General features: G+C 39.5%; 1 protein-coding gene across 2 annotated transcripts in view; it reads right to left on the bottom strand.

Moving 5' to 3' along the window:
- KDM3B (lysine demethylase 3B) overlaps nucleotides 1-17,118 on the bottom strand; it is a 53,377-nt gene that overhangs the window by 16,955 nt on the left and 19,304 nt on the right. For both annotated transcript variants that reach the window (XM_075856721.1, XM_075856719.1), the window contains exons 12-15: nucleotides 15,608-15,721; nucleotides 15,301-15,428; nucleotides 14,435-14,711; nucleotides 12,524-12,771 (exon numbers count right to left, since the gene is read on the bottom strand). In XM_075856721.1, the coding sequence (XP_075712836.1) occupies nucleotides 12,524-12,771; nucleotides 14,435-14,711; nucleotides 15,301-15,428; nucleotides 15,608-15,721 (767 nt within the window). The remainder of the gene's footprint in view (nucleotides 1-12,523; nucleotides 12,772-14,434; nucleotides 14,712-15,300; nucleotides 15,429-15,607; nucleotides 15,722-17,118) is intronic.

Genomic DNA, 17,118 nt, shown 5'->3' on the forward strand with positions numbered 1-17,118 from the left:
TAAAAAGTGATCAAAAAGTCGCATGTATCCAAAAATAGTACCTAAAAAATCTATACCTCGTCTCGCAAAAAACAAGCCCTCACACAGCTCCATCGACGAAAAAAATGTAAAAGTTATGGCTCTCACAACTTGGCGACAGAAAAAATACATTCTCTTTCCAAAAGTAATTTTATTGTGCAAAAAGTTATAAAAAAGTTCTATAAATTAGGTATCGCCGGAATCTTACTGACCCGCAGAATAAAGGTAACATGTAGTTTATAACGTACGGTGAACGCTGTATATAAAAAAAAAAGTGGCACAAGCTGGGCACGACATATTTGACACTGAATTGGCATATCTAGGGAAAAATTTTAATTTGTACCTTCCGCAGCGCAAACATTTATGGAAAAGACACGTGGGGTGAAAATGCTCACTACACCTCTTAATAAATGTCTTGAGGGGTGCAGTTTCCAAAATGGGGTCACTTCTCAGGGGTTTCTTTTATTATTTCACATCAAAGCCTCTGCAATTGTGAACCAATACTTTATATGTCGCCAAATTAGGCCTCAATTTTACATGGTACTCTTTCACTCCTGAGCCCTGTCGAATGTCCAGGCAAAAGATTAGGGCCACATGTAGGGTGATTCTAAAACAGGGAAACACTGCATAATAATTGAGAGCTGTCTTGTTATGGTGGCACAAGCTGGGCACCACATATTGGCGTATCTAAGGAAAAATTCCCATTTTCATTCTCCCACATCGTGTGCACACAAATTTCTGCAAAACACCTGTCGGGTTAACATGCTCACTACACCCCTAGGTGAATACCTTGAGGGTGTTGTTTCCAAAATGGGTTCACTTCTGGGGGGGATCCACTGTTTTGGTTCCACAGAGACTTTGCAAATGCAACATAGCGACCAGAAACTAAATGCAGCAAAATCTGTACACCAAAAGCAAATGGCGCTCCTTCCCTTCTGAGCCCTGCCGTGTGCCCAAACAGCATTTTATGACCACGTGTGGGGTATTACCGTACTCCAGAGAAGTTGCTTTACAAGTGTTGGGGTTCTTTTTTTCCTTTATTTGTTGAGAAAATTAAAAATTTGGAGCTAAAGCTACGTCTTATTGAAGAAAAAGGATTTTTTTTATTTTCACTGCCCAATTCTAATAAAATCTATGAAACACCTGTGGGGGCAAAATGCTCACTACACCCCTAGATGGATTCCTCAAGGGGTGTAGTTTTCTCAATGGAGTCACTTTTTTGGCGTTTTCACTGTTTTGGTCCCTCAGGGGCTTTGCAAATGAGACATGGCCTCCGCAAACCATTCCTGCTAAATTTGAGCTCCAAAAGCCGAATAGCGCTCTTTCCCTTCTAAGCTCCGCCGTGTGTCCAAACATCCGTTTATAACCACATGTGGGGTATTGTTTTACTCGGGAGAAATTGCTTTACAAATGTTGTGGTGCTTTTTCTCCTTTAGTCCTCGTGGAAATTAGAAAAAATTAGCTAAACCTACATTTTCTTTGAAAGAATGACGATTTTCATTTTCTCGGCCTACTTCCAATAATTTCTGCAAAAAACCTGCGGGGTCAAAATGCTCACTATACCCCTAGATAATTTCCTCATGGGGTGTAGTTTCCCAAATGGGGTCACTTTTGGTGGATTTCCACTGTTTTGGCACCGAAAGAGCCCTTGAGACCTGACATGGTGCCTAAAATATTTTCTAATAAAAAGGAGGCCCAAAATCCACAAGGTGCTCCTTTGCTTCCGAGGCCGGTGCTTCAGTCCATTACCGCACTAGGGCCACATGTGGGATATTTCTAAAAACTGCAGAATCTGGGCAATAAATATTGAGTTGCGTTTCTCTGGTAAAAACTTCTGTTACAAAAAAAATAGATTAAAAATGAATTTCTGCAAAAAAAAAAATGAAATTTGAAAATTTCACCTCTACGTTGCTTTAATTCCTGTGAAACGTTTAAAGGGTTAAGAAACTTTCTAAATGCTGTTTTGAATACTTTGAGGGGTGAAGTTTTTAAAATGGGGTGACTTTTTGGGGGTTTCTAATATATAAGGCCCTAAAAGCCGCTTCACAACTGAACTGGCCACTGTAAAAATAGCATTTTGAAATTTTCTTGAAAAAGTGAGAAATTGCTGCTAAAGTTCTAAGCCTTGTAACGTCATAAAAAAATAAAAGGACGTTCAAAAAACGATGCCAATCTAAAGTAGACATATGGGTGATGTTAATTAGCAACAATTTTGTGTGGTATAACTGCCTGTCTTACAAGCAGATACATTTACATTTAGAAAAATGCTAATTTTTGAAATTTTTCACAAAATTTTGGTGTTATTCACTGGTAAATATTGAATTTATCGACCACATTTTTCCACTATCATAACGTCCAATGTGTCATGAGAAAACAATCTCAGAATCGCTTTGATAGGTAAAAGCATTCCGGAGTTATTACCACATAAAGTGAAATATGTCAGATTTGAAAAAATGGGTCTGGTCCTGAAGGCCAAAATGAGCTTGGTCCTGAAGGGGTTAAGAAACGAATTAGCATAAATCTAAAATAACTCTTAACTTGCTCAAAAATGATCGTTTTTCAAAATAAAAACCACTGTTATCTACATTACAGCGCCGATTACATTATGTAGGAGATAGGGCACTTAACCCCTTAATGACGGGCATGTTTGTACCTTAACCCCTTAAGGACGCAGCCTAGTTTTGGCCTTAAGGCTCAGAGCCCATTTTTCAAATCTGACATATTTCACTTTATGTGGTAATAACGTTGGAATGCTTAAACCTACCCAAGCGATTCTGAGATTGTTTTCTCGTGACACATTGGGCTTCATGTTCGTGGTAAAATTTGGTCGATATATTCAGTGTTTATTGGTGAAAAATTGCAAAATGTAGAGAAAATTTTGAAAAAATTGCATTTTTCTGAATTTAAATGCATCTGCTTGTAAAACAGACGGTTATACCACCCAAAATAGTTACTAGTTCACATTTCCCATATGTCTACTTTAGATTGGCATCGTTTTTTGAACATTTTTTTATTTTTCTTGGACGTTACAAGGCTTAGAACATAAACAGCAATTTCTCATATTTTTAAGAAAATTTCAAAAGCCTTTTTTTTAAGGTACCTCTTGAGTTCTGAAGTGGCTTTGTGGGGCCTATGTATTAGAAACCCTGATAAAACACCCCATTTTAAAAACTAGACCCCTCAAAGTATTCAAAACAGCAGTTAGAAAGTTTTTTAACCCTTCAGGCATTTCACAGGAATTAAAGCAAAGTGGAGGTGAAATTTGCAAATTTCATTTTTCTTGCTGAATTTCAATTTTATTCATTTTTTTTTCTGTAACACAGAAGGTTTTACCAGAGAAACACTACTAAATATGTATTCTCCAGATTCTGCAGTTTTTAGAAATGTCCCACATGTGGCCCTACTGCGCTCGTGGACTAAAACACAAGCCCTAGAAGCAAAGAAGCACCTAGTGCATTTTGAGGCCCCTTTTTTATTAGAATATATTTTAGGCAGCATGCCAGGTTTGAAGAGGTGTTGAGGTGTCAAAACAGTAGGAATCCCCCAATAGTGACCCCATTTTGGAAACTACACCCCTCAAGGAATTCATTTAGGGTTGTTGTTACCATTTTGACCGCACAGTTTTTTCACAGCACGTATTTGAATTGGGCTCTGAAATGAAAAAAATGTCATTTTTTCCAATAAAATGTCATTTGTGATCAAAATTTCTTATTTTCACAAGGAACAAAATACCCCATTTTGTTGCCCAATTTGTCCTTAGTGTGGCAATACCCCATTTGTGGTGATAAACTGCCGTTTGGGCCCATGGGAGGGCTCAGAAGGAAAGGAGCGCTATATGTTTGTTGGAGTCCAGATTTTGTTGGATTGGTTTTCGGGTGCCATGTCGCATTTGCAGAGCCTCAGAGGTATCAAAGCAATGGAAACCCACCAAAAGTGACCCCATTTTGGAAACTACACCCCTCAAGGAATTCATTTATGGTTGTTGTTAGCATTTTGACCACACAGTTTTTTCACAGCATCTATTTCAATTGGGCTGTGACATTAAAAAAATGACATTTTTTCCAATAAGATGTAATTTTTTACCAAAATTTCTTATTTTCACAGGGAACAAAATACTCAATTTTGTTGCCCAATTTCTCCTGAGTGCATCAATACCCCATTTGTGGCAATAAACTGCCGTTTGGGCCCATGGGAGGCCTCAGAAGGGAAGGAGCGCTGTGTGTTCTTCGGAGTACAGATTTTGCTGGTTTGGTTTTCGGGTGCCATGTCGCATTTGCAGAGCCCCAGAGGTATCAAAGCAATGGAAACCCACCAGAAGTGACCCCATTTTGGAAACTACACCCCTCAAGGAATTCATTTATGGGTAATGTGACCATTTAGACTCCATAGTTTCTTCACAGAACTAATTTGAATTGGGCTGGGAATTAAAAAAATATATATTTTTTCCAATAATATGTCATTTTAGCTCAAAAATTCTTATTTTCACAAGAAATAAAATACTCCATTCTGTTGCCCAATTTGTCCTGAGTGCGGCAATACCCCATTTGTGGTGATAAACTGCCGTTTGGGCCCATGGGAGGGCTCAGAAGGAAAGGAGCGCTGTGTGTTCTTTGGAGTCCAGATTTTGCTGGATTGGTTTTCGGGTGCCATGTCGCATTTGCAGAGCCCCAGAGGTATCAAAGCAATAGAAACCAACCACAAATGACCCCATTTTGGAAACTACACCCCTCAAGGACTTCATTTATGGGTGTTGTGACCATTTTGACCCCATAGTTTTTTCACAGAACTTATTTGAATTGGGCTGGGAATGAAAACAAAATTATTTTTTTCAAATAATATGTAGTTTTGGCTGAAAATTTCTTATTTTCACAAGAAACAAAATACCCCATTCTGTTGCGCAATTTGTTCTGAGGGCCGCAATACCCCATTTGTTGTGATAAACTGCCATTTGGGCCCATGGGAGGGCTCAGAAGGAAAGGACCACCATTTGGCCTACTGGGGATTTTCTAGTGCGAAGTCATGTATGCAGAAGCCCCTGAGGTACCAGAACAGTTGAAACCCCCGAGAAGTGACCCCGTTTTAAAAACTACACCCTTAAGGCATTCATCTACATGTGTAGTGAGCATTTTGACCGGAGACCTACACCCCATAAACTGTAATGTGGGTTCTCCCGGGTATGGCAATACCCTACATGTGGCTGTTATCAGCTGCCTGGACACACAGCAGGGATCAGAGGGGAAAGACGAGGGGGGATAAGCTGTGTGGAGTGCATCAGGGTAAGTAAAATTGGGGTAAATTATAAACCAAGGGATGTATGATAAATTTTAAAACACTTTCATACAGAGCTCTGGTTATTCGGGACACGTGTCACATTGAGATATTGTGTCATCCCTTATCCCCCTCTTATAGCAGACTTTGCACCTCTTTTGACTTTTTCCCTTCTTGCCAGTTTGGGGAACTTCTCCTGGAAAGTGTTGCCCTGGTACGATGCGTGTGGGCTCGCTTCCAGAAGTACTGGGTGCCCCCCCCTTCTTGGTCCCTAAAGATTAGGTTCTTGATAATCACCTCTTGAAATTCCAGGAAAGTTCCCGTCTGGCCTGCACATCGACGTAGCATGTACGCATTGTACAATGCCATCTGTATGATGTGCCCGGCCAGCTTCTTATACCACACCGCATGGCGCTGTAGGGCTTCAGGGCTTGATCTTACAAGTCCATCCCTCCCATGTACCTATTGTAGTCCAGGATGCAGTCTGGTTTGGGGGTGGCCTTTCCTTCATATATCCTAAACCTGTAGGTATACCCTGATGCACTCTCACAGCTTATACATCTTCACGCCATACCTTGCCCTCTTACCCGGCAGGTACTCGCGGAATTGAACCCTCCCTTTAAAATGTACCAGGGACTCATCAATAGAAATACACTTCTCAGGGGTGTATGCTTGGGAAAACCGGGCACTGGAACGGTCTAATAGGGGTCTCCGTTTATACAAACGGTCAAAACTGGGGTCATCTCGGGGTGGGCACGGCTCATTATCAGTATAATGTAAGAAGCGAAGTATTGCCTCATTTATTTATTTTTTTAGGTTCCAGTTCAGTTCTGAAGTTGCTTTGAGGGGCCCATATATTAGAAACCCCTATCAAACACCCCATTTTAGAAACTAGACCCCTCAAAGTATCCACAACAGCATTTAGAAAGTTTATGAACCCTTTAGGTGTTTCACAGGAATTTAGAGCAAAGTAGAGGTGAAATTTACATTTTTTTTTTGGTAAGAAAATCCTCTTTATACCATTTTTTTTATAACACAAAAGGATTTATCAGAGAAACGCAACTCGATACTTATTGCCCAGATTCTGCAGTTTTGAGAAATATCCCACATGTGGCCCTCGTGCGGTAATGGGCTGAAGCATCGGCCTCCGAAGCAAAGGAGCACCTAGTGGATTTTGAAGCATCTTTTTTATTAGGCACCATGTCCGGTTTGAAGAGGTCTTGTGGTGCCAAAACATTGGGAACCCCCCAAAAGTGACCCCAATTTGGAAACTAGACCCCTTGAGGAATCCATTGTAGTTTTCTTGGGGTGCATGCGGCTTTTTGATCAGTTTTTATTCTATTTTTAGGTGGCGTGGTGACTAAAAAACAGCAATTGTACGATTGTTTTTTTTTTCGTTTTTTTTTACAGCGTTCACCGTGCGCTATAAATGACATATTCACTTTATTCTGCGTGGCGATACGATTACGGCGATACCAGATGTTTATAGTTTTTTTTTATGTCTTATGGCGTTTGCACAATAAAATAAGTTTTGTAAACAATCATTCACTTTTTGTGTTACCTTATTCTAAGAGCCATAAAGTTTTTATTTTTCAATCAATAAAGCCGTGCGAGGACTTATTTTTTGCGTAACGAACTGTAGTTTCGATCAGTACCATTTTTAGGTACATGCGACTTTTTGATCTCTTTTTATTCCATTTTTTGGGAGGTGAAGTGACCAAAGAATTGTGATTGTGGTTCGGTTTATTATTTATTTTTTTTACGGCGTTCACCGTGCGGGATAAATAATGAAATAATTTTGTAGTTCAGGCCGTTACGGACGCGGCGATACCAATTATGTATAGTTTATTTGTTTGTTTATATATTTTTATTAATAATAAATGACTGATAAGGGAAAAAGGGGGATTTTTACTTTTAATACTTTTAAATCTTTTATTTTCTTTTTTTTACACAACTTTTTTTAACTTTTTTTTTACTTTATTACTTTGTCCCACTAGGGGACATGAGGGCAGGAGGCCCTGATCGCTATTCTAATACACTGCACTACATGCGTAGTGCAGTGTATTAGAACTGTCAGCTACTCACTGACAGCAAGCATAGTGGGTCCTGACGTTGTCAGGACCCACTAGGCTTCCGTCTATGGCATCGCCGGACGCCATTGTTTGGTGTCCGGTTGCCATAGTCACCATCGCCGGCCGCTATCGCGTAGCAGGCCGGCGATGGCAGCTTAACCCCTAAAAAGCCGCGATCTCTATAGAACGCGGCTTTTAACGGGTTAATCAGCGGGGACACAGCGATCGGTCCCCGCTGTAGGAGCTGTGACAGCTGCTGAACAAGACAGCAGCGTCACAGCTCCTGTATGTGTCGGGAGGACGGCCGAAACGGCCGTTACTCCCGTGACGTACTATTACGTCATGGAGCGCGAACGATACAGCTGCCATGACGTAATAGTACGTCAAGGAGCGGGAAGGGGTTAATGACCAAGCCAGATTTGTCAAATCTGGTATGTCTGACTTTATCAGAGAATAACTCTGTGAAAGTTTTGAATATCCAAGTAATTCTGACATTGTTTTTTCGTCACATGTTGTACTTTATTTTAGTGGTAAAAGTAGACTGATACGATTTGCGGAAATTAATTAAAAAATAGAAAAATGGAAGAAATTTTGTAAAAATTACCATTTTCCCCTATTTTTAACTGCAATATGTCACATATGTACACACATACTGTACAATTTTTTTAATTAAATATATATTTCCATCTCTTTACTCTATTTTGGCAGCACTTTTGAAAAAATAAAATAAATTTTCAGCAATTTAGAGGACTTACAAATTGAATAATAATTTTATAAATTTTGAAGTACATTTTGTTTTCCTGCACCAAGCCAGGTTTTCATAGGCTCATAGGTGTCAGAGTGATGGAAACACCCACAAATGACCCCATTTAGAAAACTAGACCCCTTAAGGTATTTACCTAAGGGTATAGTAAGTATTTTGACCCCACAGTTCTTTGCTAAATTTAATGCATATCAGGTGAAAAAAATAATAATTTCACTTTTTTCATAAAAGTATTTGTTTGAAGACCGATTTCTTTGTAAAGCGACCATGAAAATGAAGAAACACACCCCAAAATCTATCACCCTCTTTCTCCTGTTTTCAAAAATACCCACATTGTGGCCCTAATGCGTTGTTTGGACACACGGCAGGGCCCCAAAGGAAGGGAACACCCGGAGGCTTTCAGGACTCATATTTTGCTTGAAAATGTTTTAGGCCCCAATGTACATTTGGAGAAGCTTTGAGCTGCCAGAATGATAGAAACTCCCCATAAACGACCCCATTTCGAAAACTAGACCCCTTAAGGTATTTATCTAGGGGTATAGTTAGCATTTTGACTACACAGGTTTTTCGCTAAATATATTGAAATTAGTCTGCAAGAATTAAAATGTACTTTTTTTCTGAAACAACATAGACATTTTTATTATTTACAAGGAATAACGAAGAAAATGCACCCCAACATTTGTAAAGCAATGTCTCCCGATTACGACAATACGCCATATGTGGTAATAAACTGCTGTTTGGACCCACAGCAGGGCTCAGAAGGGAAGGAGCGCCATTTGGATTTATGATTTTGCTGGAATGGTTTTCGGTGCCATGTCGCATTTGCAATGCACTGGAGGGACCAAAACAGTGGAAACCCACCAAGAGTGACCCCATTTTGGAAAAACCTTCAAGGAATTTTTCTAGGGGTATAGCGAGCATTTAGACCCCACGGGTCTTTTGCAGAGTTTATTAGAATTAGGGCGCGAAAATTAATATCAACATTTTTTCCACTAAAATGTTGCATTTTCTCATTTTCACAAGGGATAAAGGAGGAAAAAAACAACCATTTTTTTATAAAGCAATTTCTCCCGAGTACGGAAATACCCAACATGTTGTCATCGTTTTTTCATTAGAAATGAATTAACCCTTTCAGGACTGATCCATTTTTTGCTTTCATATTTTAGATTTTCACTCCCCGCTTTCCAAGAGCCATAACTTTTTTTAATTTTCCATCAATAGAGTGGTGTGAAGGCTTATTTGTTGCGGGACAATATGTCGTTTTCATTGGTACCATTTTGGGGTACATGCGATTTTTTTTGATCACTTTTTATTCAATTTTTTTGCAATCCTGAGCAAAAAACAGGAATTCTGACACCGTTTTTTTAGGTTTTCTTTTTGCGGCGCTCACCGTACGCTATAAATGACATTTTTACTTTATTCTGCGGGTCGGTACGATTACGGCGATACCATATGTATATAGGTTTGGTCCTTTTTTTAGCGTTTGCGCAATAAAATGACTTATTTATAAAAAAAATAAATTCTGTGTCACCATATTCTGAGAGCCATAATTTTTTAATTTTTTAGTCAAAAAAGCTGTGTAAGGGCTTGTTTTTTGCGGGACGGATAGAAGTTTTTATTGGTACTATTTTCGGGTACATGCGACTTTTTGATCACTTTTTATTCTTTATTTAGGGAGCGGTGGTGACCCAAAAAAATTGCGATTCTGTCGTAGTTTTTTATTGATTTTTTTTGGGGTGTTCATCGTGCGGGAAAAATAACATTCTAGTTTTATAGTTGGGTTCGTTACGAACGCGGTGATACCAGATATGTGTACTTTAACGTGTTCATTTTTTTTCTATAATAAAAGTCTTATTATAGGAAAAAAAGCATTTAGTGTTTATAGAACTTATAACTTTTATTTTTACACTTTTTTTAAAACATTTTTATTACTTTTTTAACTTGTCCCACTAGGGGACACTTAGTCTTGCAGCTTTGATCGCTGCTAGAGTACATTACACTACACACGTAGTGTAATGTACTCTAACTGTCATTGTGACGTGACTGTCACACTGACAGGAAGCAGAGGAGGAACGGCCGGAGGCTGTTCCTCCGAGGCTTCCGTGCATGGCAACCCGGAGGTCATTATCTGACCTCCGATTGCCGTGACAAGCATCGGTAGCCCCCACGATCACTTCGTGGGGGCTGCTGATGTGCTTCAAACCACTTAAATGCGGCGACGGCAATCCGTTGCCGCACTTAAGAGGTTAACTGCCGAAATCAGCGGCGATGGTCCGCTGTCCGGCAAGACTGATGTCTCAGCTGTCGGGGACAACTGTCAGCGCGGGTCTGTCACTCTGTGTTTACACAGAGTGACAGTTTTCAATGCGGACGAAAATGAACGTCATGGTGCGGGAACTAGCAGCCGACCATGACGTTCATTTTCGTCCTCGGTCGTTAAGGGGTTAAAGAGGCTCTGTCACCAGATTATAAGTCCAGAACTCCTAAGCGTTTATAACATAAAATCCTGAGGGGTGTTTGGAGGACGAGTTGGTGGTCATGCATTTGAAGGCATGGAGAGCATGGCTGGAATCGAGTTCCCCATCTGATTATCTGGATTAATTGTACAATTTAGACTTTATTGTTGTTGACATTTTGATTTGTGATGTTCCCCCTTCTTGCTTTCCATCCCTTGATCACCCATTTTGGGTTTACATATTGGGGGATTGGTTAATAAGCATATGGACTCAAATACTGAACCGACTGTTACAAGAGCCACAAATAGCCAAATAAGATATCTTTTGCCATTTCTCACCTAGATATTGAATTGTCTGTTTATTTTCCTTCTTTGTCAAGTTTTACATATTAAAATCTTTAATAAAAACATTTTTTTTTAAAAATAGAAAATTCAGGTACCCCCTTCCCGACATTTGACGTATCCATACGCTAAAGTCGGGTAGGGGGAAGTATGGAACGGGCTCACGGAGTGAACCCGCTCCATACGATGCCGGCGTCGGCTGTATGTTACAGCCAACACTTCAGAGTAACGAGCGCCTGTCAGAATCACTATATACTGCAATACATTAGTATTGCAGTATATCGTGCAAGCGATCTAACGATCACTGGTTGAAGTCCCCTAGGGGGACTAATAAAAAAAGTAAAAATTTGTTAAATAAAAGGTTTATTTTTATATAGAAAAAATGTTTTTCATTAAAAGTTCAAAAAACCACCCTTTTCCCATTTTCCCCCTAGAGCATAGTAAAAAAAGAACAAACATAATTGGTATCGCCGCGTCCATAAAAGTCTGAACTATTACAATATATCATTATTTAACCCGCACGGGGAACGCCGTAAAACAAATTGTAAACGCCAGAATGTCTATTTATTGGTCACCTCATATCCAACAAAAAATGAAATAAAAAGTGATCAAAATATCGCATGTACCCCAAAATGGTATCATTAAAAACTACAGCTTATCCCGCAAAAAATAAGCCCTCATACCACTTAATCGACGGAAAAATAAAAAATGTTATGCCTCCCAGAAATTTTCTTTTTTACACTTCGGTTTTTACTTGTAAAAGTAGTCAAATATAGAAAAAAACGATATATATATTTGGTATCGCCGTAATCGTATTGACCCACAGAATAAAGGTAACATGTTGTTTTAATTGCACAATGAATTCCGTAAAAAACTACGCCCAAAAAACCATGGGAGGAATCGCTGTTTTTTTCATTTTCTACCCCACAAATAATTTTTTTCCCTGTTTCTTAGTACATTATATGGCACAATAAATGGTGCTACGAAAAACCTACAACTCGTCCCGCAAAAATCAAGCCCTCATAGGATTAGATCGACGGAAACATAGAAGTTATGGCTTTTGGAAGGTGGGGAGGAAAAACTAAAATTAAAATCTGAAAAAGGGCTGCGGCGGGAAGGGGTTAAGATCCATCTAGTGTAAGGGTATGTTGAGACGCAGTAGCAAATTACGTCTGAAATGACGGAGCGGTTTTCAGGCGAAAACAGCTCCTGAATTTCAGACGTTTTTGCAAGTGCACGCGTTTTTCGCTGCGTCCATTACGGACGTAATTGGAGCTGTTTAGCAATGGAGTCAATGAAAAACTGCTCCAAAAACTTCCAAAGAAGTGACATGCACTTCTTTGACGCGGGTGTCTTTTTACGCGCCGTCTTTTGACAGCGACACGTAAAATTACACCTCGTCTGAACAGAACATAATAAAACCCATGGCAAACAATGGGCAGATGTTTGCAGACGTAATGGAGCCGTCTTTTCATGCGTAATGCGAGGTGTAAAACGCCTGAATTACGTCTGAAAATAGGTCGTGTGAACATACCCTAAAACATACTTCCTTAACAAACTGGTATTATAATCAGCCATTTAAAAAAACTAAAAAAAACTACTCACTGTAGCATTAAAGACTGGAGGGAAAGGAACTCCTGCTTCCAGTGCTCCTTGAGAAAGCTTCCCAGGACCAGAGTGAAGCAAATCTCTTAAACTGGAACCTTCAGTCTTTGTGTTGGAGGCAGCCGGGCCTAATAAAAGGCTGTTGAAGAGTTTTGGGGATGAGGATGTCTTCATACTTGAATTAAGAGAATCCAAACCGAAGGAAGGACTTGATTCGTTTTGCTGTACATGCTTCTGCGAATTAGGATCTGAAATAAAACATATCATTAAGTTCACTCAACTTTCGATTGTAAAGAGATTTGAACTCTGTAAATCTCAGATTCAAAGACAACAATGAGAAGTTAAGGTTTAGTTTACCAAGATAAATTTAAACCAGTATTTATTTTTTACTTAACTAAATAAAAAGGTCCATAATGCTAAGGCTATGTTTCCATCTGCGGTCGGGTTTTACTTTGTTCTGCTCAGGTCATAAAAATCGAAGTCGCCGGATCTGTCGGATGACGGAAACCAACAGAAACCATTACATGGAATCTATTTTGTCGGGTTTCCATCATGGTGTCCGTCGTTTTTGCCTGACAATGGAGCCTCCGACGCAGATATGAACTGATCCTTAGACAGCGCTGACTAAATGTTTATAAAACGTATAACTTATTAGGCTTTTGTCTTTTTCCGTATATTGCTGTGCAAAGTTACAATGGTCTAATATCCACTAGAAATGCACAAAGCCAGAATATTCAGTGTCTCGCTATACAATGTGTAATGTGGAAAATTAAAGGGATCCTCTGGAATTTGGGGGTCAAATCACTTCAGCAAGAGAATGCTTAAAAGGGGTTTTCTGGGAGTTTGAATGTTCTTTTGAGGCCTGTAATATGCAAAATGAAAAACAATGGACTTACTCTGCCAATATATTTACCTCGGTTCCTGTATCCTGGCCACTCCTTGCTTTATTCAGTGCGTGATCACTATGGATCACCGGTCATCACGTACCAAGTAACACAAGGAGTGCCACAAGACACACTAAACCCTTTTAACCCCTCCTCCCCTAAATAGGTTCAAGTACCCAAAAAACACTTTTAAAATCAGTGTTTCCAACTAGTGGTTAGGGAGCGCGCTGCATGTAGTTGAGGGAAGCTCTAAATACTATTAGGCCCTAATGACATCAAGGTTGTCATAGTATTACTAATGCTTAACAAAAGGGTTACAGTCATAACATTTGGTAAACAGCCATGTGACAGTATTAAAATAAAATGATCTGATTGGTAGCTATGGTCAATGCCGACACGACTCGTCAGCACTAGTTTACTTGCATAAGGCCCAATATGTATACCTCTTAATACAAAGTGCGGCTTAAGGCAACCTGTCAAATTTGAAAGTGGCTCGTTGGCAATAAAAAGCTGGGGACCTCTGGTTTAAACTATCTAATATCTAATCTAGTATTTTTAAAACCGCATTGAGGAACTTGTCAGATTTACAGGTTTTACTACATGCAAAACAATTGAATCTTTCCATAACATTCCCCGATTCACGTAGGGATCACAAAAAGCAAGTACTAATAAGCCAAATACAGAGAAACCCAAATGAAACACCAAATAATATGACAAGAAAGGAAACCTGTCACTAAGATAATGCTGCCCTAACCACAGGCAGATTCATTTAGTGACAAGTCCATAATCCACGTCTCCCTCCAGGCACGCTGTGATTGACAGGCATCTGCCCATTTGTGTAGGGAGCGGACACTTCTCCTTGAACACTAGCCATAACCCAGCGTTGAAGCCATGTGTTCTCTAAAACGTGACATCCCTTTAAAGTTCACCATAGCAGATTATGATCGTTTGACCTGTCACTAAGTCAGGAGTCTTTGTTCATAAAAAGAATGAATGAGTTTCTAGTAAAAACACATTTGTGCGCTACCTTTTGTTTCTTCTTTTGCTTTTTGTGCTGCCAGGTCTGCCAGCCAGTGCAAAGCGGATGAGGGAGTAGATTCTGGGCACTGCGGTTTGTTTTTATTCTCTGTGCTGTTCAAATTATTTTGTTCAGCCATGGTGTCCTCAGCCATGTTATCAGCAGTGTCAAGCTTCAAATCATCCTCGGTTTTAAGGCTATTTTCATTTGTTTGTCCAATAGTTGTGGATGATGACGATGATAATGACGTTGCAGAATCGCTTACAGGAGTACTTAAAGCTGGAAGCTTGAAAAAGTAAAAAACACAATCAAACTGGAATTTCATACCATGCACAGGAGAAAATTCACTGTAAAGAGTAGAAAAACAAATTGTATGCCTTGCCAGTGATGACCCAATCAGAGTGAGGGGGGGGGGGGGTTTACAGACCTGAGTGCCGCTGCGATGTTTACAAGCAGTGGCGCTCAGGTCAGCGGGCACTGTAGGGAGGTGATTGTTTTTTTTAAACAATTGCAAAGCGCTCTTAATTCTACATTAATAAGAGGACTAGAAAAATACAAAAAAAAATCCAGACAAACCATTTAAACAGTTAATAATTCAAGTACTCACACTTTATAACTTAAATTCTTATTTTTTTTTTTAAAAAAGGACACACTGGGTGCCTGTAAAAATTAAAGGCGTAACAAATATCTCAGCGCTATACCCCATCTCACACTGGGGCCTGTTACACAGACCTCTATGTAAGCGGCTCTGTGCCTGCGGTGCGCCTAGACGGGGTTATTTTAATGAGACAACCGCTTTCGTTGATTAGTAACATCTGGAATACATGTTCGCTCTCAACACAATAATGAAAAAAAATATAAGATCACGAAGTTACCTGGGACATGCCATTTGTGACTGCTGGTCTCAATACAGTTTTGTTATTTCTGTTAATACATGGGCAGTTTGCCTTGATACCCCATTTTCCTCTTGCTGCGTGGACCATATCCCCAATGTTGTAAAGGGCTGCAAGTAAAAATACATTTGACTTGTTAAACAAGAAAAAAAAATGTGTATAATAATTTGCAGCTTCCATAAAATATGTAAGGGTCGTGGTTGGTTGGAGGATGGTGTATTCTATCTCTGCTATTTTTCTAAGGTTCTTGAATAACAATAATAAAAAGGTAAAAATGGCTAATGCTTACCTGTGCCAGGGATAATCTGAGTGGGCATGAGGTTTTCTGGTTCATGTGACTGTCCTTTAGCACATTTTAACCAAGCAAAAACCTCTTCATCACCGGTGTCATCCTCTGGGGCAGCTGAGAAAACAAGCACATAAGAAATGACCAACTATCAAGACTCCTAGTATAATCTTCTTGATATTAGAAATCTATTTGACATTTTAGTATACACTCCATAAATCAGGCTAAAGTCACCCGGAACAGAAAATGCACCTCCTATTTGTAGTGATTACTACTGAATATAAGATCTCAATGACAAATCACGCAGACATTCTTTTTTCATTGTTTGTTAAAGAAGCAGTCCGGCTACTTTTTTTTTTCTGACCCCCTGCACTCCCACACGTTTGCAAATATAATATAGCACAATGTAGTCATGTGTATTAGCTTACCTGGTGTTATATTTCAAGAGTAGCCGCTCCGGTCCACCGTTGGGTCACGTGATCTCTATTCTGACTCCCTGAAGTCTACAGCTTCTACTGTAGAAAGTGCATGTCAGTCTCTCAATGGAAGTCTAGAAGACTCACATCGAGGCGATCATAGACTTGCATTGAGAGACTGACTTCCGCTCCCTACAATGGACGCTGTCAGATTCAGGGAGTCAGAATGGTAGTCACATAACCCAACGGCGGCCCTGAACCGCTACCCATAAAATACAGCCCCAGGTAAGCCAATACACATTGCACTACATCACAATTGCCAATGGGGGGGGGGGGGGCTATTTGTGGATTTGTTGCGTATTCCACAAACAAATTTGCAACAATTTACAGTACAATACATGTTGAGAGTTTTAAAAACTTCATCCACACAAAGAGAGATAATAATAACTCGGTGCAGAATTTAGGATATGCTGCTAATTTATAAAGCATATCTAACTTTGCAGCTCACTGCCTAAATATGAATTAAGATAAATAAAATATAAACTTATTTGATTTACCTTAAAAACAGTATCATGTTCAAGCTCAAATAATCAGCGTAAAAAATACACCCCTTACTAGGGACAAAACTATAAAAAACACAACGAGGTTCTAAAAATTGAAGGTCAATTAGTGGATCAGTCGTATAACGCTGCAAACACAGGAATGGTATTGATGCTAAACGCTGAAAATTCTCACTATTAGCTGGTCAACAGAAACATAGAGTAAATACTGTCTCATACAGATGGTACTGAGTAACTTATGCCATCATTCTGTTCAATATCACCATGCATATCCATGGGGTAACTGACATATGTTAATACCATCTAGAGAGTTATATCTAACTGCTCTGTTGCATGGTCCAGGACATAAATCAGGGGAAAAGGTATCCTGAAATGGCCTGACGTAGAAGAAAACCTAATTCCACCTGGGAATCAGTGAAGCAAATCTTACCCATGGAGGTTGAAAGTGAAGTGATCCACCCGGTAATGAGGCACCGCGACGCGCGTTTCGCATGTATCGCTTCCATTTTATTCAACAATAGTTTTACGTTCATTAATA

Source organism: Rhinoderma darwinii, chromosome 3 (genome assembly GCF_050947455.1).
Source record: "Rhinoderma darwinii isolate aRhiDar2 chromosome 3, aRhiDar2.hap1, whole genome shotgun sequence".
In the NCBI taxonomy this organism is placed as follows: Eukaryota; Metazoa; Chordata; class Amphibia; order Anura; family Rhinodermatidae; genus Rhinoderma; species Rhinoderma darwinii.